The 20,943-nt window shown below is 48.4% G+C and overlaps 3 protein-coding genes across 3 annotated transcripts; 2 read left to right on the plus strand and 1 right to left on the minus strand.

Annotated features, from left to right (window-relative positions):
• The first annotated feature begins 915 nt into the window (after positions 1 to 915).
• On the plus strand, positions 916 to 12,021 carry dnajc3b (DnaJ (Hsp40) homolog, subfamily C, member 3b). Its single transcript, XM_006627439.3, has 12 exons — positions 916 to 1,395; positions 5,420 to 5,530; positions 5,871 to 5,995; positions 6,386 to 6,460; positions 7,239 to 7,382; positions 7,507 to 7,688; positions 7,801 to 7,920; positions 8,732 to 8,837; positions 9,181 to 9,301; positions 9,597 to 9,729; positions 10,020 to 10,168; positions 11,196 to 12,021. The coding sequence occupies exons 1-12, from the start codon at positions 1,311 to 1,313 to the stop codon at positions 11,339 to 11,341; spliced, it is 1,497 nt and encodes a 498-aa protein (XP_006627502.2). The 5' UTR covers positions 916 to 1,310; the 3' UTR covers positions 11,342 to 12,021.
• Positions 12,022 to 13,727: 1,706 nt separating this feature from the next.
• On the minus strand, positions 13,728 to 16,741 carry naa38 (N-alpha-acetyltransferase 38, NatC auxiliary subunit). Its single transcript, XM_006627487.3, has 3 exons — positions 16,532 to 16,741; positions 15,615 to 15,783; positions 13,728 to 14,379 (listed from the first exon to the last, which is right to left on the minus strand). Exons 1-3 carry the CDS (start codon positions 16,574 to 16,576, stop codon positions 14,267 to 14,269), a joined length of 327 nt encoding a protein of 108 aa, XP_006627550.1. The 5' UTR covers positions 16,577 to 16,741; the 3' UTR covers positions 13,728 to 14,266.
• A 229-nt stretch (positions 16,742 to 16,970) lies between these two features.
• cyb5d1 (cytochrome b5 domain containing 1) lies at positions 16,971 to 20,936 on the plus strand. The gene is made up of 5 exons (XM_006627438.3): positions 16,971 to 17,115; positions 17,194 to 17,319; positions 17,547 to 17,623; positions 19,533 to 19,751; positions 20,327 to 20,936. The coding sequence occupies exons 2-5, from the start codon at positions 17,199 to 17,201 to the stop codon at positions 20,555 to 20,557; spliced, it is 648 nt and encodes a 215-aa protein (XP_006627501.2). The 5' UTR covers positions 16,971 to 17,115; positions 17,194 to 17,198; the 3' UTR covers positions 20,558 to 20,936.
• The last annotated feature ends 7 nt before the right edge of the window (positions 20,937 to 20,943 follow it).

Here is a 20,943-nt window from a genome sequence, read left to right on the forward strand (position 1 = left end):
CATGTGCGCACGTACAGATACACTGGTGTTTAGGAGAAGGACCCGGGCAACATAGACCCCAATTCCTAAGAAGACTGTTCCCTGCTCTGCTCTTATTCTGCTACTGAACCACAGTGGTGCAACAGTGTTGCAGAAAAGAGACTGTATGGCATTACTGCTCCGTTCTTCCATGGCATCAACGGGCTGATGTCTCTGAGACTGCTTGATGTGGTTCAGAAGGAGCTGCCTGCTGCTCAGGCTCATGGTAGCAGAGCGGGACCCCTGCAGTCCTGGGAGACAGCAGCTCATGACATGGGGGGGGGCCCATGACACTTTTCATCACCCTGGGTGTGGTTGTTCCGTTTTTTCTGGTCCCTGTTTTGAGGTACGTTGGGCAGGGCAGGGTCACACCCACACACACCCCAGCGTGTGGCGCAGGGAGAAGGGTTCTTGATTTTCGCATGGGAAAAGGGGGTTTTCTGTCCATATGTTTGAATTCAGTTTTGTTCCCATCAGAAAATGGAGGAAAAAAGTTAATAAAAAAACACAGTGCTGCATAAAAATATCATAGCACGTTGACTTCACTGCAGAATTATTCTTATTGTAATCCCTGTTTAGGTTGTTTCCGTGCGTTTTGTTTCTGGACGATGCCAATCCTATTGCACCCCGCTTTCATGGAGAGGCATTTTGTAAGTAGACGTGAAAATTGGTCGCAATCATTGTTTTTTTTAGACTGTCGAATCAATTAATCTGTTGAAAACAACTTCATTTTTTTTGCTGAAATAAATTCTGTGATGCCGTATCTTGCGAACCATCGAACAAACTAGATGTAGCAGTTTTGCTTGCCAGCGGGGAACAAGCAGCCCTGTCAGTTTAAATACGAGGCCGGAAGGTGGCGGATCTGCAACACGGGGAAGTTTCGTCTGTGAAGCAGCGTCCAATGAGCCGCTACCACGCCTGGACCCGGATGCTAGATGAAGACCAGACGGGTTAAGTTTCGTTTGGTTTGACAACCCAGAAACGTCCATCCTCGGACAAAGAGGAAAAACAGAAAGGGAAGGGGTGACAGGAAAACTTCGTGGGAGAAAAAAAGAGGCAATAAAAGAGTTTATAAGACGGGAAAGAGTGGGTGGTCGGAACCTTTGTCGCGGCACTCTAGCTAGCGACTCGGCAGGGAAAACAGACTGGACCTCAGTAGAACCCGATCAGGGCTAGTGTGTTCTTCTTCGGGGGAAGAGAGAGCTTTTGTTTGTTTGTTATTCCGAAGTTCGTGATTATACGTGCTACCTTAGAGCCAGGTGCAGTGCAGGGCACCTGTCGGACCGGCGGCGATGGAAGCGAGTAGGCGCAAGGGACTGAGTGGCGTCCTGTCCTCTCTTTCCTTGCTATGCGTAGTGCTGGATCTGCAGATCGATGGTGAGTGTTGACCATTTACCCCACTTATCCTGTTGCAAACCAAAAACTGCGACGAGAGTACACTGCGACCTCGAAATCGCGGGACCTCTTTGGGACGTTGAAAGGTGACTAGAAACACGTACACGGACTCCTCTTCCGAAAGAAACGCTTAGACTTCCCGATACCGCACACCTGGGGGACTGTCTCATTTTCGCAAGTTGACATAAGTATTGAAGAACGTCGGACGTGACAGCTCGACATCTGGCACGGAGCTTTCTCAACAAGACACGCCAGGAAAATTAACCCCTGATCGAAGTACTTTGTAAATTCCTGTATTGTGTGACATGCTGTGATTGGAAAGTGTAGTGGTTATCTTATAACTGGTTCTTGGTAAGAGATGTCGTTCTCACGGCCTTCGTATTTTAGCGTTGTTTCAGGAGCATTATTAATAGAAGCCATCTATTCCTAATCCTCGGTTTTTTTTACTTTTGAAGTGGTATTAGGGTGTGAAGATACTTTTAAATGCCTTTACTAACGACATGGAGCTGTAGTATTGTAAATTCTCCTAAAACAAGTAGATTTGGAGTTGGATCTAAAACAGGAAATAAGGAATATTCTGCACAGACTGGGAGAAAATGACGATCTTTTTATTACAACAGGAGTAAGTTTTCCGATTTGAAAAACTTCAGAAATGAGTACACCCCACCCCTCACTCCCCAACCACACACAACACCTCCATGGTATTGTAATACGATGCCGAGAGTGTGGCTCCTTGAAAAGGAAAAGCTGTCTGATTTCTAAGAAAAGGGCAGCGACGAAGAGATTGTGTTTCTGAAATTGTCTTTATGCAGAACAGGTTACAGTCAGACTTGCGTTAACTTTAGACTGGAGCCCTACATGCAACAGCACAAGAAAACGCAGTCAGAAGGGTGCAGATATCTACAGCCTTGGAGTATTGAAGGAGCAGTAACGATGAGGTGGCTCTATCCCTCAGCTGTATAGTAACACCAGGTGCGGACAGCTCCAGGTCAACGCCAAGCTGAGCCTTGATTCTCTGCCCCATCCGAGACTACACCCCCAGAGACGCCCTGAGACCCAGGCAGCACAACCTCAACGCCCGGGGGCCTGCAGGTTTAAAACGAAAGGCCTCGATCCTACACCAGGCAGGGTGGGGAGCTACTGCGCGGCACGAACGAGTGCAGGGTTTGGCACTGAAACCAAAAGCAAACGGGCTGGGTGTTGTCCCACTGAGCGGTGCTGTTTAATTACAAAAAAATGACACAGTGCAGCACAGGGAAGAGAGTCAGGTATTGACTTTTTACTAAGGTAGGCATTACCATAGTGCTCTCTGTGTTCATTCCAGCTGAGCTACTGACGGTTTAATGGAATCAATCACTGACCTGATACTTACTAACTTAATTACCTGTTTCCAGGTCTCTAATCATCAAGGTGTTTCAATTCCCTAAAGTGGTAAATGAGTCTAATAAAGCCAATAAAAAGGGAATTAAAGTCATTAAATGCTGTGTTGGAAGGAAATCCTAGACGCACACTGTCCCTTTGCTATGTGTCATTTGCCAAATCTAAATAGAAACCTTGACTGCCATAAACTTGTTTTTAGTCATAGTGGTTTCTGGCTTTGAGCACGTAGCCCATATGACAAATTCTTTTATTCATGGGGATCTGGGGATTCGTGTTTCGGAAGCATTATAGCTTTGCCCTTCAGTGCACCTTACAGAGTAGTGTGGTATCTATACAGTGCCTTGCGAAAGTATTCGGCCCCCTTGAATTTTTCAACCTTTTGCCACATTTCAGGCTTCAAACATAAAGATATAAATTTTTTATTTTATGTGAAGAATCACCAACAAGTGGGACACAATTGTGAAGTGGAACGAAATCTATTGGATTTTTGAAACTTTTTTAACTAATAAAAAAATGAAAAGTGGGGCGTGCAAAATTATTCGGCCCCTTTACTTTCAGTGCAGCAAACTCACTCCAGAAGTTCAGCGAGGATCTCTGAATGATCCAATGTTGTCCTAAATGACTGATGGTGATAAATAGAATCCACCTGTGTGTAATCAAGTCTCTGTATAAATGCACCTGCTCTGTGATAGTCTCAAGGTTCTGTTGAAAGCGCAGAGAGCATCATGAAGACCAAGGAACACACCAGGCAGGTCCGTAATACTGTTGTGGAGAAGTTTAAAGCCGGATTTGGATACAAAAAGATTTCCCAAGCTTCAAACATCCCAAGGAGCACTGTGCAAGCGATCATCTTGAAATGGAAGGAGTATCAGACCACTGCAAATCTACCAAGACCTGGCCGTCCCTCTAAACTTTCAGCTCAGACAAGGAGAAGACTGATCAGAGATGCAGCCAAGAGGCCCATGATCACTCTGGATGAACTGCAGAGAACTACAGCTGAGGTGGGAGAGTCTGTCCATAGGACAACAATCAGTCTTACACTGCACAAATCTGGCCTTTATGGAAGAGTGGCAAGAAGAAAGCCATTTCTCAAAGATATCCATAAAAAGTCTCGTCTAAATTTTGCCACAAGCCACCTGGGAGACACCCCAAACATGTGGAAGAAGGTGCTCTGGTCAGATGAAACCAAAATCGAACTTTTTGGCCACAATGCAAAACGATATGTTTGGCGTAAAAGCAACACAGCTCATCACCCTCAACACACCATCCCCACTGTCAAACATGGTGGTGGCAGCATCATGGCTTGGGCCTGCTTTTCTTCAGCAGGGACAGGGAAGATGGTTAAAATTGAGGGGAAGATGGATGCAGCCAAATACAGGACCATTCTGGATGAAAACCTGTTGGAGTCTGCAAAAGACCTGAAACTGGGACGGAGATTTATCTTCCAACAAGACAATGATCCCAAACATACAGCAAAATCTACAAAGGAATGGTTCACAAATAAACGTATCCAGCTGTTTGAATGGCCAAGTCAAAGTCCAGACCTGAATCCAATCGAGAATCTGTGGAAAGAGCTGAAAACTGCTGTTCACAAACGCTCTCCATCCAACCTCACTGAGCTCGAGCTGTTTTGCAAGGAAGAATGGGCAAGAATTTCAGTCTCTCGATGTGCAAAACTGATAGAGACATACCCCAAGCGACTTGCAGCTGTAATTGCAGCAAAAGGTGGCTCTACAAAGTATTAACGCAAGGGGGCCGAATAATTTTGCACGCCCCACTTTTCATTTTTTTATTAGTTAAAAAAGTTTCAAAAATCCAATAGATTTCGTTCCACTTCACAATTGTGTCCCACTTGTTGGTGATTCTTCACATAAAATAAAAAATTTATATCTTTATGTTTGAAGCCTGAAATGTGGCAAAAGGTTGAAAAGTTCAAGGGGGCCGAATACTTTCGCAAGGCACTGTAGCTGATGGAGAAGTACCGGAAAAACTGGACATTGCCTTTACAGAACTGGGATACATAATCATGACAAAAGTGCCGTGCGCTTGGTATCGCGTTGCGTCCGACCTTTTGTAGATGCAATCGAGCTGTCTCTCCGAACGTAAGAATGAACCTTTTTCCAGTCTTCAGATATAAATACAGCTGCTGACTGAGAGTAAAGGAGGCTGTTGCAAACCAGTGCTCCTCTCCTGGCTGTGTTTCAGGGGAGGGCTGGGTGTTGGTGATCGGACTGTCTCTCCTGGTTATGTTTTGAGGGTGTTTGGGTGCTGCTGATTAGCTTGTCTCTCCTTGTTGTATTTTGGGAGTGTTTGGGTGCTGCTGATCGGCTTGTCTCCCCTCACTGTGTTTCGGGTGCTGCTGATCGGCTTGTCTCCCCTCACTGTGTTTCGGGTGCTGCTGATTGGCTTGTCTCCCCTCACTGTGTTTCCGATGCTGCTGATCGGCTTGTCTCCCGTCACTGTGTTTCGGGTGCTGCTGATCGGCTTGTCTCCCCTCACTGTGTTTCGGGTGCTGCTGATCGGCTTGTCTCCCCTCACTGTGTTTCGGGTGCTGCTGATCGGCTTGTCTCCCCTCACTGTGTTTCGGGTGCTGCTGATCGGCTTGTCTCCCCTCACTGTGTTTCAGGCGTGCTGGGTGCCAGCCATGTGGAGATCGAGCACCACCTGGAGATGGGGCGCAAGCTGCTGGCTGCTGGGCAGTTGGCCGAGGCCCTGTCTCATTACCATTCTGCTGTGGGTGAGTACAACACACATGTGCACACTTCAGTGTTCAACTATTACACTGCAGGATACATAACTAACCCTAATGCGATGAGTTACAGGATGCAATACAAGCAAGTAGATTAGTAATTGCAATTTTCAGATATTACTTGGGAGGTCATAAATAGGCATCGATGTGAACATTTTAAGGTAAGCCTAATTGTGACCTCAGTTTTAATAAAACGTAAACGTTTCAATTATATTGAAAACCTGGAGAGTATCCAGTTGTGATTGCAGTTCGTTATTCGCAGTCCCCACGCTACTGCCTTGATGAAATCAGCCTCAGGTTCTAGCTGTGTGGCTGTGCTTTGTTGCAGAGGGAGACTCTAAGAACTACCTGACCTATTACAAGCGGGCCGCTGTATTCCTGGCCATGGGAAAGTCCAAATCTGCCCTCCCAGACCTCTCCAAGGCCATCGAACTGAAGCCAGACTTCCTGGCGGTGAGTCTGAAACAGATAGGCTTCTTTAAAGCTGGAGTTGCCGTTTATGTGTCCTTTATCATTCCGACCATGAATCATTGGTTGTTTGGAGGACAGGGATCTGGTTTCTTAATGTTTTTGCATTTCTGAAAAGTGTAGAGGTGCCTGTATTTGTTGTCTTCAGTTTCTCTTCTAATCAAAGCTGTGGAGGCTTAAACCTGTGATGAAACATGGCTGTAGAGAGGGCTGTGAGAAAGACGAATCCGGACTTCAGGAACTGTCGTTTGTGTGCTTTCAAGAGCACTGGCTGGCATCTGTACAGCACCCTCATCATTACTGCTACCAGACTGCAGATCGGTTAATTCAGGAATTTCCACCATGTGCTCACGCGTCCCGCGGTCTCTCCCCCAGGCCCGGCTCCAGAGGGGCAACATCTTCCTGAAGCAGGGCAGCACGCAGGAGGCCCGGGAGGACTTCGAGGCCGTGGTGAGTGGTGTCACCTGCCTGCGGTACCGGTGTGCGGATTGGGTCATTCTTTAACCTCCCTTCACATGTGGGCGGGCCTGTCCCGTTGTGAAAAGCAGCGGTGCCGAGGGGGAGTGCAGTCCCAATTTCTCAGACCGGCTTTTAAATCACCATAACGAAATAAATTCACGTTATAGAAAAAAATTACGAATTTCGAATTAAGCCCAAAATTGTGAACATTGTGAAACTACTGTAAGTCGCCACGTTGATGCAAACTCGCATTCGAGTTCCCACGAATGATGCGGCCCTTCCTGCTCACTAGTCACTGTAATGACTGATGTCATGTGAAGCACGAGTGAATAAATACAAGTTGTGCAGCAGACATTTCACCGCGGAAATGTTCCAACGTGATCTGCATGCAGAGTTAACGAGTAGTATTTGTCGGCAAAACCGTCTTGACACTGAGAGCAATATTTCTATTGGACTAAAAGAGGTGTATTCACAAGCCTGCTTGTTTACAATGTCACAGGGCCTCAACACGCGACCGGAGGTTTTGTTGCCTCGCTCTGAATCGCACAACATGGCGCTGCGCATACCTGGAAATTTAGTGTATTTTGTGATGTAAATTGGAGGTGTAACATGTTACTGTGTCCATTTTACTTTTATTGCAGTTTGAGATGCACTCATCATCGCTGATTCTTTCTTATCCCGAAATACAAAAATAGCATTGCGATTCCCCTTTGATAATTGTGAGAGAACCCCTTTCCCATTCCCATGACCCCCTCTCCCCTGCCTCCAGCTTCGGGGCAACCCTGGGCATGAGGAGGCTCGGGCGCAGCTGGCGCACGCGGACGAGCTGGACGCGCTGGTGGAGGAGGCCCACCACGCCCACCAGCGGGGGGACTACCATGGCACCGTGCGGGTCCTGGAGCGGGTCATCGAGGTAGGGGGCTGGGGGTGTCTTCCGGGTACCCTCTCCTTCTCCCCCGGGCAACCCTGTCCCGATTGTCCCGTCTCTGGTTCTCCCTCCCCCACTGCATGCACTAACCCCCTGGTTTGTCCCCCAGCTGTCCCCCTGGGACCCCGAGTCCAGGGAGCTCCGGGCGGACTGCTACATGAAGCTGGGAGAGACGCGGAAGGCCATCCAGGACCTGGCGCCCACCACCCGCCTGCGCAACGACAACCGGGCCGCCTTCCTGCAGCTCAGCCGCCTGCACTACAGCCTCGGGGAGCACGAGGACTCGCTCAGGTCGGGACGCGCCGCCGCCGCCGCCCCCGCTGCTCCGGCGTCTCTTCCCCCGGGGCGTCCGGCCCGCCTCGCTGTGGGCTGACCCGGCCTCTCCCGTCTCTCTGCCCTCCAGTCAGGTGCGGGAGTGTCTGAAGCTGGACCAGGACGACAGGGAGTGTTTCTCCCACTACAAGCAGGTGAAGAAGCTTTCCAAGCAGCTGGACTCGGCCGAGCAGCTCATCTCCGAGAGCAGGTGGGTCGGGGGGGGTCTCGGCCTGCTCTGCTCTGGTCAGGGGGCGGAGGAAGGAAGGGGAGCGCTCCTTCAGAGGCGGGGGGAGTCGCTCCTTCATTGCTTTCCAGCAGCTATATCACCCTACAACTCACAGCTCAGCAGGTGTGAGCCTGGCCAGTACCTGGATGGGAGACTCCTGGGAAAAACTAAGGTTGCTGATGGAAGTGGTGTTAGTGGGGCCAGTAGGGGGCACTCACCCTGCGGTCTGTGTGGGTCCTAATGTCCCAGTATAGTGATGGGGACACTATACTGTAAAAAAAAAAAGGAGCAATTCTTCCAATGAGATGTAAAATTGAAGTGCTGACTCTCTGGTCATTAAAAATTCAAGTACTTTTCTTGAAAAGAGTAGGGGTGTTTCCCCAATGTCCTCGACAAATTTCCCCCCTGGACTTTACCAATCATGGCCTCCTTATAATCCCCATCTGTGAACTGGCTTCATCACTCTGTGTGGGGAGAGTACTGGTACAGTTTGACTGCCATCACATCATCCAGGTGGGGCTGCACACTGGTGGCAGTGGAGGGGAGTCCCCATTACCTGTAAAGCACTTTGAGTGGAGTGTCCAGAAAAGTGCTGTGTAAATGTTAGGATTATTATCGGCAAGTTGGATTTTGAAAGTCGCATAACACAAGCCTGAAGCCTATATGAACCTCTGATTAAGTGACTTGCAGCTGTGTTAGAAATGATGAAAACCTGGAGGTATCGGTGTGTACATTTATAGATGTGCTTGTTCTTCAGCTTCAGTCTTCTCACCTTGTCCTCTGTGCTGCTCAGGTACCCGGAGGCCATAGAGAAGTATGAGTCGGTGATGAAGACGGAGCCCAATGTGCCCTTCTACACCACCAGGGCCAAGGAGAGGATCTGTCACTGCCTGTCCAGGGTGAGAGATGCCAGAGGCTCGGACGCAAGCCTGATAGTACACACAGAGCACGAGCATTGTAACCCTGTCTCTCTCTTTTCCTCCACCTGCCTCGGACCAGAGAGGCTGGGTGTCTGTGCATCGCATGAATGAAAGTATCCACCTCTTCCACTCTTAAGAGAAAGAGATAATGTAACTGTGGTAGAGAGAGTACCGGCATGTTGCTGTTATCTCTCTCTCTACCAGTACAGGATGACAGGGATGAGCAATTGTAATTGTCCAGCCCTCTTGTAACTGCCTGCCTTGGTCACAAAGAGGAATCAGTGTGCGTCACTGTTAGAACTTGCTCTTGTCCCCCTTCCAGAATCGGCAAGCGCCAGAGGCGATAGACATCTGCTCGGAGGCCCACCAGAGGGACCCCCGCAACATATTAATCTTGCGAGACCGGGCGGAGGCCTTCATCCTGAACGAGGAGTACGAGAAAGGTACCCAGCTTCTCTCCCTGCTTGTCCATTCACTCTGCTGGGATAAATGTCACCTGCAATACTCTTGTGCAGACACAACCCCTTCTGTAAGGAAACCCGGACATCTGATCTAACTAGATTAGTGGAGGGAGAGGAAGTTCCTGGGCTTCGGCAGGGCATTGGCTGGGAGCAGTGGAAGGAAAGGGTGCCACAGCCGCAGCCCAGCTGGGATTTGGACCCACGGCCCTCTGGTCCGCGGTCGAGAGCCCTGACCGCGCCCCTAACCTCTCTCTCCGTGTCTCTGTGTGCCTCTCAGCGGTGGAGGACTACCAGGAGGCGCGGGAGATGGATGGGGACAACCAGGAGATCAGGGAGGGGCTGGAGCGCGCTCAGAAGCTGCTGAAGCAGTCCCGCAAGAGGGACTACTACAAGATCCTGGGCGTGCACAGGTACTGCGGTCTGGGCTCTCTGTGCAGGGGCTCTAGTTCACCTTGCTTTGACGAAAACTGTGAAGGGGGAACATTATTGTGCCATTTGTAGCTGTGAGCGCAGCAAAAAAGGTGAGGTTTAAAAGGTCTTCTGGCCACCTGACAGCAAAATACTAATCGTTATTACTTCTGTCCTCGTTTCCCTGTTTGTTTTGTTATGTAGCGCAGTGCATTAGACTAGATTTTATGCTGTATCCTGTTGGAGATGTACAGAGGACTCCAGTGTGTATCTGTATTTCTCTTCAATGCAGAAACGCCAACAAGCAGGAAATAATCAAGGCCTACAGGAAACTGGCACAGCAGTGGCATCCAGATAACTTCCAGAGCGAGGAGGAGAAGAAGCAGGCAGAGAAGAAGTTCATTGACATCGCCTCGGCCAAAGAGGTCTTGACAGACCCAGGTAAGTCTTGCTGGTGCTTCAGTTTCAACTTGTTTTCTCGGTCTCTTTGTGATTCACGGCTCATTTCCTGCCATGCTGAGAATCCAGTTTAAGAACTGGAAGGTAAAATGTGGGAGTGTAGGAGCTGGAGAAAAGCAAAAACAAGAAATATGTATTTAAAAAGGGGCACTGTATTTTAGTACTTAGAACTATATTAGTTCCCTACAGCAGTTCTTGTACAGTATAAGGTGTTTGGGAGTGGGAGGATATTACTTCCCGGTCATCTTTTGAGGGGACAGTTAATGGAAGTAGTAGGGTATTACTTTCAGCTCACAGGAGAGTTGACACCTCTTGAGAGTTAAGCATAACATTGAGTTTTCAGTTCAGGATCTCATCTTAAGGGGTAACTTGATGCATCTGGATGCATATCCAGATTCATTTCTCAGTTATCGCATTGCTTTTAGTTTTCACCCACTTGCTATCTGTTTGCAACAGGATCTTTTTTATATTAATCTCCAATCTTTTTTATCCAAGCTCTCCATGGCATTCCGTTTATTTGTTGTAAAAACAGGGAAGCTGACTGTAGATTTAATCTTGATTAAATGTGAGTTGGTTAGTTTTCCAAGGGCTTCAAGTGGAAAGTCAAGCTGAACCTGCAGAGTCTTAACCCAGAGGGTTTCAACCTTTTCTGTCTGAAGGATTCACTCTGAAGAAATGCCCCTTACTGAGGACCCCAATTTAACAAAACCACACCTACACCTGTAATTATGTAAATAAAATGCAAAAACAAAACTGCAGGTCAGCAGATTCACTGTAGGCTTTGTCACTGCAGATCTGCCTTGTACACTGCTAGAATTTGGGAGGTGGACAGTGCTTGTGTATTTTGGGGGATCCCCTTGACATATTTTGAAGATCCCTCGGGGTTGCACATGGGTATGCGGCACACGGTACAAGGAACGGGGAAGAAAAATGAGGGGTGTCCGCACCAATCTGTACCGATCATACCGCGATTTGTACAAAGCACTGGCTGTGCTCTTTCCCCGCACAGAAATGCGGCAGAAGTTCGACGCGGGCGAGGACCCCCTGGACCCCGAGAACCAGCAGGGCGGCGGCGGCCACGGGCATGGCGACTGGCCCTTCGAGTTCAACCCTTTCCGATCCGGGAACTTCCACTTCAAGTTCCATTACAACTAGACTGGACCGAGGAACTGCGTTTGGGGGACGGGACTGGGCGGGAGGGGTGTGGCTGCACTTTACCTTTTTGGACTTGGGGCTCTTGGGGCACAGGATAGTCGGACAATTCTGGGCGGGCAGTGAAATGATGGAGGTGGCGGGGGCGGGCAGGGAGAGCAGCTGGTGTTGGTTTTTGGGTCCTCCTTCCAATAAGAGCCCCAAAGTTGTTGTTTTCTGGATAGACACGGGAAAGCAGCCAGAGTCAGCTCCGAACCGGAAATGCCAAACGTCACGTATTGGGGATCCACCCCCAACTCTCACATAGCCAGGCACCCGCTGATGGGGCCCATCAAGGAATTTTGATTTTTTAATTTGCTTTTGTTTCATCATTTTGTGTCCCTCTCTTCTCCATGGAAGTCTTTCACCTCTGAAGCCTACAGCGCACTTTGTACCACTCTTCTGATTTGTTCCATTTTTAATATTGGATTGGTTTCTCTTGCTTGTTTGTCTTTTAAGGCTCACTCATTCTTTGCCAGCTCGTGACCATGGCGTGCATGGAGAGTGGGGTTATCAGCTGTCAAAACGTCTTATTCCCCCCCTTGTTTTTTTTTGTTGTTTACACTCCATAGAAACTGCAGAAATAAAAAGAGGAAGGAAGACAAAATTTAAAGAACTTATTAATAAAAAAATGTCTGAGGGAAGGTTTTGCTTTGCTTATCTCTGGTCCTTGGCTTTAACCTGCAGTTTGTGTTGAAGGAAGACTTTGCCTTCCCAGAGGACTTTGGAGGAGGCAGAGTGCCACAAGGTCACCTTGGTTTCTAATTTCATAACAGCTCTTGGATGTCAAATACCAGTTATGTAATTGCCATGCTGAAGATTCATTTAGCAAATTCTAGAATTAATTTGGGGTTCAGATAAGTACAGCAGGATGTGAACGAGACCTGTGTGAATTGCAAAGAGCTGATACCAATAGCTTTTTGTAATGAGGACAACAAACAGAAAACAATGTCATTACTGTACTAAAAAACTTTTCAAAGATTTAGAGCTTTTTTTGAAAAAAACTGACAGAACCCATCGCAAAACTAAGTCTCAGGGAGGGTCTGTTTGGAGCGAACACCTGATGCCGACAGGAAGCAGAACCTGAACCTGCCTAACATCAAGTCGGAAACAAGGACATGGGGTGGAATCTTGTGGAGGTGTCCTCCTGCCAAGTGAGATTCTGTAACTTTTTTAAAAATTGTACAAGCACCCTAGTAATGTTTTAGATAACAGATGTGCTGTCGTTGAACTTCACAAACACTTTTCTCAGGGAGCAGCAACACTGTCGACCTTTCCTTCATACTAGCGCGGGAGAGCTTTTTCAATCGGACCTTGAACAAGACGATGGGTTCACTTAGACTCAGTGCTGTGCTTTGACAGCCCCTGTACTGCAGTGTGCCACATAATATGGGTTGTATAATTTGCAGATCCCACCATCAGCCCACCTTTTTGAACAAGAAAAGAAATAAATGGGTATGTTTGAAATCCGGAGAGGAGACCCCAGTCTTAGTTTGTCGCAAAAAAATGAATAGAAATTGAGAATTGGCCGGGGCTGTTCTCCAGATTCCCCAGCACAGGGATTCCTGTACACATTCCTCTGGCCTACCATTCCAACACAGGGCTTAATGAGATATCTGAGCTGATGATCAGCTTAAGTGGAGCAGTTTGACAGCTTTTCCTCCCAGCTCTTAAGACGCTGCCAACTTCAAGACCTAAAACCTGCAGCTCAGTGCTTTCCGGGGCTGAGAGCTGGGAACTCCTGCCCTAGCAGAAATGGACAGTTCTCAGCATGTCATTACACTTATTGGCTAAAACATTTGGAACCCACCCTATCATACCACAGAATGTGTGGGACCTCTACTAGCACTTGATTCCAGTGTCTGAAAGCTAAGACATTCAATATTCTGATCAATATGTATATGAATATATATAGTTCAGGTGGGTTGCTGCGTCAGCATGCGCAGGCTGCAAAGGAACAAGCTTACACCCGAAGAAGGCTTCACAGCCGAAACGTGTTTTCTTTCTCCTCTTTTGAGCATGGAATAAACCTATTGCTTGTTCCTATGAATATATAAAGCCAATTAAAAGGAACATTTCATTGATACCAATAATCTTAAAAATGAAACTTCCTCAGTAGTGTTCAGGACAGCTTACCCCCACCTGCAGAAATGCTGGTACAGCGCTCACTTCCTGCAAGCAGTGTACAGTATGTGCTGGAAGCAGTAGAATAGCCACCTGACACTGACATGCTCATCTCCAAAGTTAAATATCCTAAACTGCCTCATGAGCGAGTGGTGCCTTGTCCTGAAAACAGGCCCAGCCTCCAAGAAGGCAAGAGCGTACGAGTCAATGCATCAAGGAGGCCAGGAAAAGCAAACGTTTTTAATCCATAAAATCAGTTAACGTCAAGCCTCTGAGCAAGCCCCAAAATAAAAAAAAAAACAATCCCAAGGACGCATGGCTTCTTCACTGCGGCCCTGGCGGCTGCGGCCTGTCGCGCAGTCTGGGTGTGTGTGTGTGTGCAGCTCATCCCAGAAGCGCCCAGTTCCTCTCCTCGCCGCCCCATGTGCCCATCAGCCGGAGAATCCGCTCCAGGAAGGGGCGACACTGGGCAGACTACGAGGCCACCAAAGCCGGGGGTGCAGTTTGTGTCATTTTTGTTTTTCAATTTTGCGTGCTTCCACGTGCAGCAAATAGAGTGTTCTACGGGCTCACTTCATCCCGTCTGAAAGAGCCTAGTCCTTGGAACGCAGACAACAACCATATCAGGATCAACCACCCAGCAAAACCATCCCTCCCTCCACCCAGCAGGCCAGTCCCCGTCCCTCCCAGCTGGCCTGGCCCTGAGCTGCCTTGTCCTCTCCTGTTCAGTCCGCCAGCTCCAGGTGACGGCTTGCGACGAGCCTTTTAGAAGCCCTGAGAGCCCGCCAGGCTGTCCGCCTCCACCTCTATGGACACCACGTGGTGCCCGGGGATCATGGCCAGGCCCAGCACGCGGGGCTCGCCCTGGGAGAACAAGTCTGAAAGGAAGAGCAGAGAACAGAGGGCAGGAAAAAAAAAAACACGGCTAACCTGAACATTATCCGGAATGTGCATTATGGTCATCTCAAACTCCGCGTTACAGTTCTCAGGCATTTGCTGCAGGTGTCCATTACATTACTGGAGTGTTTTCTTTCACGGTTAAAATCTCAGGAGTCATTTTTATTAACTACATGGAAAAAGATGAGTCGTGAGCAGTTACTGCTGTGCTGCCAAAATCATCCCTCTATTTAAATAGAGCAGGATGGGTGAAAGGCGGAATGGTGTTGCAGTGGTTTGCATTGCTATCTCACAGCACTAGGGCCCTGGGTTCAATTCCAGACCTGGGGTGCTATCCGTGTGGAGTTTGTATGTTCTTTCCGAGTTTGGGTGGGTTTCCTCCGGGTGCTCCAGTTTCCTCCCGCAGTCCACAAACACACTGGTAAGTTAATAATAATAATAATAATTGCTTACACTTATATAGCGCTTTTCTGGACACTCCACTCAAAGCGCTTTACAGGTAATGGGGACTCCCCTCCACCACCACCAGTGTGCAGCATCCACCTGGATGATGCGACGGCAGCCATAGTGCGCCAGAACGCTCACCACACATCAGCTATCAGTGGGGAGGAGAGCAGAGTAATGTAGCCAATTCATAGAGGGGGATTATTAGGAGGCCATGATTGGTAAGGGCCAACGGGAAATTTGGCCAGGACGCCGGGGTTACACCCCTACTCTTTTCGAGAAACGCCCTGGGATTTTTAATGACCACAGAGAGTTAGGACCTCGGTTTTACGTCTCATCCGAAGGACGGCGCCTGTTTACAGTATAGTGTCCCCATCACTATACTGGGGCATTAGGACCCACATGGACTGCAGGGTGAGCGCCCCCTTCTGGCCCCACTAACACCTCTTCCAGCAGCAACCTTAGTTAACTGGCTTCTGAGAAAACTGGCCCGCACATGTGTGTGTGTGTTGGTGTCTCTGTGTGTCTTGCCATGGACTGGCGCCTTGTCCAGGGTGTACCCCGCCTTGTGCCCGCTGCTGACTGGGATTGGCTGCAGCCCCCCCAACGACTTTGAACGGGAAGACATGGGTTAAATACCCTGCTCATGGGTGCAACAGCAGTGGCTGTGGGTTCAAATCCCAGGTCAGTCTCCCAGTTACTAGTCCAGAGCCTTAACCCCAAACGCCCCCCACGCAGCTGCCTGACAAAAACGGGGGGGTACAGGCGGTACCTGTGGATTTAAGGAACTCCTGCGCGGACCCCAGGATGACGTTGCAGTCGCGGTCAGTGCAGAGGAACAGCCCCACCAGCGTGCGCCCGTCCGTCATGCGGATGCGCATGCTCTTGTTCAGCAGGTTCTCCAGCTTCTGACAGGCCAGCGTGTACGTGGACTCCTCCCCCTGCGGGACACGGGGCAGCCAATGGGTGAGCGAGCCTTGCTTAGGACCGCCTCCTTTGTCCAGCAAGATCAAGGCCAAAGAGGAGTCAAGCACAATGACGACGTGGTGGACAAGGCATGATCAGGCTAAAAACATGGTAAAGGCTAGAGAGTTCCAGGTAAAGCACCAAGCTGTAAAGTAATTTTGGCATAAATCAGGGCAATACCATGATCTTGTGAAGTTAATGCACAGAACAGGCAGGGGACTGAACTGGTGTCACAGGGTCACAGTGCCATTAAGATTAGGGCATTTTCTGGAAATGTTTCAGCGTAAATTGCATTCCAGATTTGCAGCTTCTTCACTTGAATAATGCACTGCCAATTACTTCAGCCCTTTGAAACCCGCGCTATGCAATGTGGCACACTTTAAAGCAGGTGGTCTGAAAAATAAATCCGGGGTCCCCCTGACCTCTGAACAGTCGCGAATACGCAGCAGGGCAGGTTACCAAACGCGCGGTCAGCACTGAAATAGCAGGCCTAAGACAGCACAAGAGCCCAGGTTAGAAAGCCACCGCACTAACTCCAAGACTTCACTCGTCCGGCCCGTACTCGTGGGGGGCAGTGCGAGAGCAGGGTGAAACAGCGGCGACCCTCCGCTGTCTTCCCGTTTCCGGGCGAAAACGTGCCATCATTAATCCACCCCGCATGCCTGTGTCACCCACCGGCACGCTAACACCGAGACATTTCCACCGACTCGCACGGCCACTCACCCCCGAACGAGCTGCGGTACCATTCTCTTCTTTCACCGCCGCCATTTCTTATTTATATTCATTTAATTTTTGACTGGGTTTTATTCACCCCTCTCCAGACCTTCACGGACCCTCGCGACCTTTTTAAAAAAAAAAATTCCAAAGTACATCCGGGTTTTCGCAGGGTGTTGTGGGTATTGTAGTGTCTATTTAAATACGAAGGACAAGGACGCCTTGTTTTTAGGTCTTCGGGGTGGTCTGTTTTGAAAACGTAGTCGCACGTCTTTTTTTCTCCAATTTCCTTATTTGAAAAATGAACGTAATTGACTTGAAAACAAACCAGGCGTTCCATTAATTAAAGTTAATAGGATTATAAGTTCATTTGAATTCATGGAGAACGAAAAAATAAACGTATTTCCCACGGATTGTTGTTTTGATAAAAGTGTCTTCAAGACGTCACCTGGGGTGACAGAACTACAAATCCCAGAATTCCTGCGTGTCGTCATACCGGCCTGGCGTAGCTACGGCAACAGAAACAAAGTTTTGTGTACAGTTCTGCAGCGCCCCCAGTTTTAAAGAAAGAAAAAAAGATTAATACTGTTTAGGTGAATACAAACGTGTGTAATGGTCGTTTCAATTTAACACATGACGGCTCATACATAACTTGTTTTACTTCCTTGCAGGGGAGATGCGGCGCCCCAAATATTACACTCCTAACGAAGTCTCTTTGCACAACACTGTCGAGGATTTATGGGTTTCGTATTTGGGCAAAGTGTACGATTTGACCCCGTTGGTGAAGGAGCACCAGGGTAAGTTAAAAGCGTCTGAGGGTAACTTTCAGCACAAACGCGGGTACCCCGGTGCACCTCAGTAGCGCATTGTCTACTTGTAGTAAAACGCGCACAAAATGCCTTATCGGATTGCCTTCCTTATAATTGTTTAAAAGACTGATTGCGGTGAATCAGGAGAGGGCGAGGGACGGGTATGGACACCCCAGTTTTTAAGCTCCCTTTCCTTCATGCGTTTCTCCACTCAGGCGATGTGCTCCTGAAACCCATCATCGAGTCCGCAGGGAAGGACATCAGCCACTGGTTTAACCCCAAGACTAAAGATGTAAGTGAAAGTGCAGAGGCCTCTCTGGGTTGGGGTAATCACTCCTTTAATTAATCGTCATTATTGAGGGTGTGAGTATGTAGGGTGGGGGAGTGGAGCTCTTCTGGTACTAGTGTCTTCCTTAAAGGAGGGAGCTTTTCTTTAAAAGGGTAATAATAATAATAATAATAATAATAATAATAATAATAATAGCTTACACTTATATAGGACTGGACTCTCCACTCAAAGGGCTTTACAGGTAATGGGGATCCCCTCCACTACCACCAATGTGCAGCCCCACCTGGATGATGCGCCGACAGCCATGGTGCACCAGTACTCTCACCACACACCAGCTCTCAGTGGGGCAGAGAACAGAGTGAAAAAGCCACTTCATAGATGGAGATTATTAGGAGGCCATGATTGGTAAAGGCCAATGGGAAATTTGGCCAGGACACCAGGGTTACATCTCTACTCTTTTCAAGAAATGCCCTGGGATTTTTAATGACCACAGAGAGTCAGGACCTCGGTTTTATGGCTCATCCGAAGGACGATGCCTTTTTTACAGTATAGTGTCCCCGTCACTATACTGGGGCATTAGGAGCCACATAGACCGCAGGGTGAGTGACACCTGCTGGCCCCACTAACACCTCTTCCAGCAGCAACCTTCCTCAGCAACCTGCTGAGCTTCAGTGGGTTGCCAGTTATGAGTTGCAGGGTGATATGGCTGCTGGCTGAACTCAATATGTTTGTACTTATTTTGTAGTAGGGCAGATCTTTGCTGTTTGCAAAGATCACTGCTTCTCTCAACAGTGGAACCTGCATTCCTGTCTCACCGCGCAGGTGGCTCAACGGGAGGAGGAAAGTGCGCTGTCCACACCCTCCCCATACGGGATCCCAGTAGACTAACAGACGGGAATTCCTGATTCAGAGGGATTAAGAAATAAAGGAAACTGTAAAAAGAGTGATTGCAAATTATAAAAAAAAGAAACAAGCAACAGATTGTTCTCTGAGGTCCTCATAAAATGGCCAGACTGTGCCCATTGCTGATGTTTGCTAGGGCCTCACTGGGTCAGTGTCTTGTTTTCAGCACAGCACTTCTGTGTCTCCACTGCAGTGAAGTAAGTTGGCCTGTAGATGTCAGTGTGGGACTGTACTTTGCAGCATTTTCACAGCCTAAAGATAGTCCGTGGTTAAAGTCTTTAATCTCTAGTGAATGAGACTTCGCCATTTACCAGTTCATAGGCCTTGTCCCAGAGGGGAGCCCCTTTGAAACCCTTCTATTCCAGCTGAGCTCATCAGAAATTTTAGTTTAGCTGTCAAAAATCTTGGAAGGATTAGTAAGAGCTATCAGCCTTCAACCAGCTTCTGGGTTTCACACCCCTCTTCATTCAGATGAACAGAACGTCAGTAACTGGGCCTCTTCAGGGTACATAGTTGATTTTTTTGTGTCTGTTAGATAAGTGTCATTCCCACCTGTCTGTGAACACCTGTAAACACCTCATGTGTTAAGTTCTACATTAAGGCTGACACACAGGATCATACATACTGTGAACAATAGTGGCATAGTATTACATTACTATGTGCAGGTGCTACCTGATCTTCTGTAATGGGAGCTGAAGGACTGCAGTGCTGGTGCTAACCATGCAGGACAGTACTCAGAGCTCTGGACTGATAAATGGAATAGGTTCATTTCCCGGCTGGAGCAATGGTTTTGAACCCATGGGCAGGTTTCAGTAAAACACCCAGCAGCATAAATGGTTGCATGTAAGTCTCTATGGATAAACGAGCAAGCCAAATAAATTTATAATAACCATTTATGGGTTGCTAGGCAGAGAGAAACACAATAGCACCTGCTTCTAGGTCCAGGTCTTAGGCACTGTTTCACTGTCTCCTTACTCCTCTGTTTGTAAAGCAACCTTGTCACCTACAGATCCGGACCCACGTCGACCCCCTGTCAGGCTGCAAGAAGTACTACACCCCCAGTGGGCGTTTCGTCCACGTGCCTCCACCTTGGCCCTGCACCGACTGGGCCAACGACTTCGGCTGCCCCTGGTGGAGAGACGGCTGCTACGAGGTGGGGGTCCTGTCAGCCAAGACCCGCCACGTGCGCATCATCAACACGCTGACTTCCCAGGAGCAGATGCTGGAGGTGAGCCGCGCACTGCTGCCTGGCAAGGCGTTCCTGCAATATTTAAAAAAAGGGGCATTTCTCATGATTTTGACAGTACGGTTTTCACCTATTTATTTCCTAGAATACCTCCAAATGTAATATTTAAAAAAAAATAAAAAGAGGACAAAAAAACAGTGACATTTCTAGTGTCGTACAGAGAGTGTATTTCTAGTCTCGGAGCTGTAAAGTGTTCATATCACAGGTTGTATAGCAAAACTATTCCATTTTCTCTTTAAAAAAAGCAAGCTCTTGGATATATGCTGGATATTTTGGGCTTGTTCCCGCATTTTGCATTAATTTACGTGTACTGTTGCCTGGGGATAAAAACATTAAAGCTATTTGTCGATTTGCTTATTCAGAATACTTAGTAAAATATGAAATGGGTCAAACTGCCGTGCAACGGGAGTCTTAATTTGCATCGCGGTTGTTTTTCATGGTTTTTTTTGTGTAACCCCAGTGAGTATTCTTGGGAGGCCCCTTTGTGCTCGAACCTGTGATTCAGGTGACGGCACAGATCTCGGTGTCCCGACTGTCTCCCTCGCCTGTCGTCCCAGGTGTGTTCCGAGGAGACAATGTCGGAAATCCTGCAGCGCTACCTGAAGTACAACTCCCATGCTGCCAGTTACACCTGGAAATACGGCGGCGTCAACCTGGACATGGGCAAGACGCTGTCGGAGAACGGGATCGCCGACGAGGATCAGGAGTTCTATGAGCTCCGCATGGACCGGGACCTTTTCACACAGTCCATCTGTCTCTATTTCAACGACGATCTCACCGAACTGTGAGCTCCGCTCCACTGCACGTCCACACCCCTTCCACTGTCCTGTTAGTCCTCTCTGCTTCGCCAAGAAACTGCTTCAGTTTTGAGCTCTGGTCTCACGACCCTGGGAGCCACCCAGCTCTACCGGCCCCATCTCTGTGATCTCTCTCCAGTCTGAGACATGTATTGACCAGCTGCTGCTGATCCCCCTCTGCCTCTGTCCCTGCCTCTTTCTCTCTTCTCCCACCTCTCCCTCTCCAGATCCCTCTGTCCCTTCCCCTTGCTCTCTCTCTCCGTCTCTCGCTCTCCCTCCCCCTTTATTCACAGCTGGATGATCGCAGCTCATGACCTGTTCTCAAGGGTTGCTTTTCGGTGATAATAAAATGCGCTGCTTGTTATTTTGAGACATGT

This window comes from Lepisosteus oculatus, chromosome 3 (genome assembly GCF_040954835.1).
Source record: "Lepisosteus oculatus isolate fLepOcu1 chromosome 3, fLepOcu1.hap2, whole genome shotgun sequence".
Classification (NCBI taxonomy): Eukaryota; Metazoa; Chordata; class Actinopteri; order Semionotiformes; family Lepisosteidae; genus Lepisosteus; species Lepisosteus oculatus.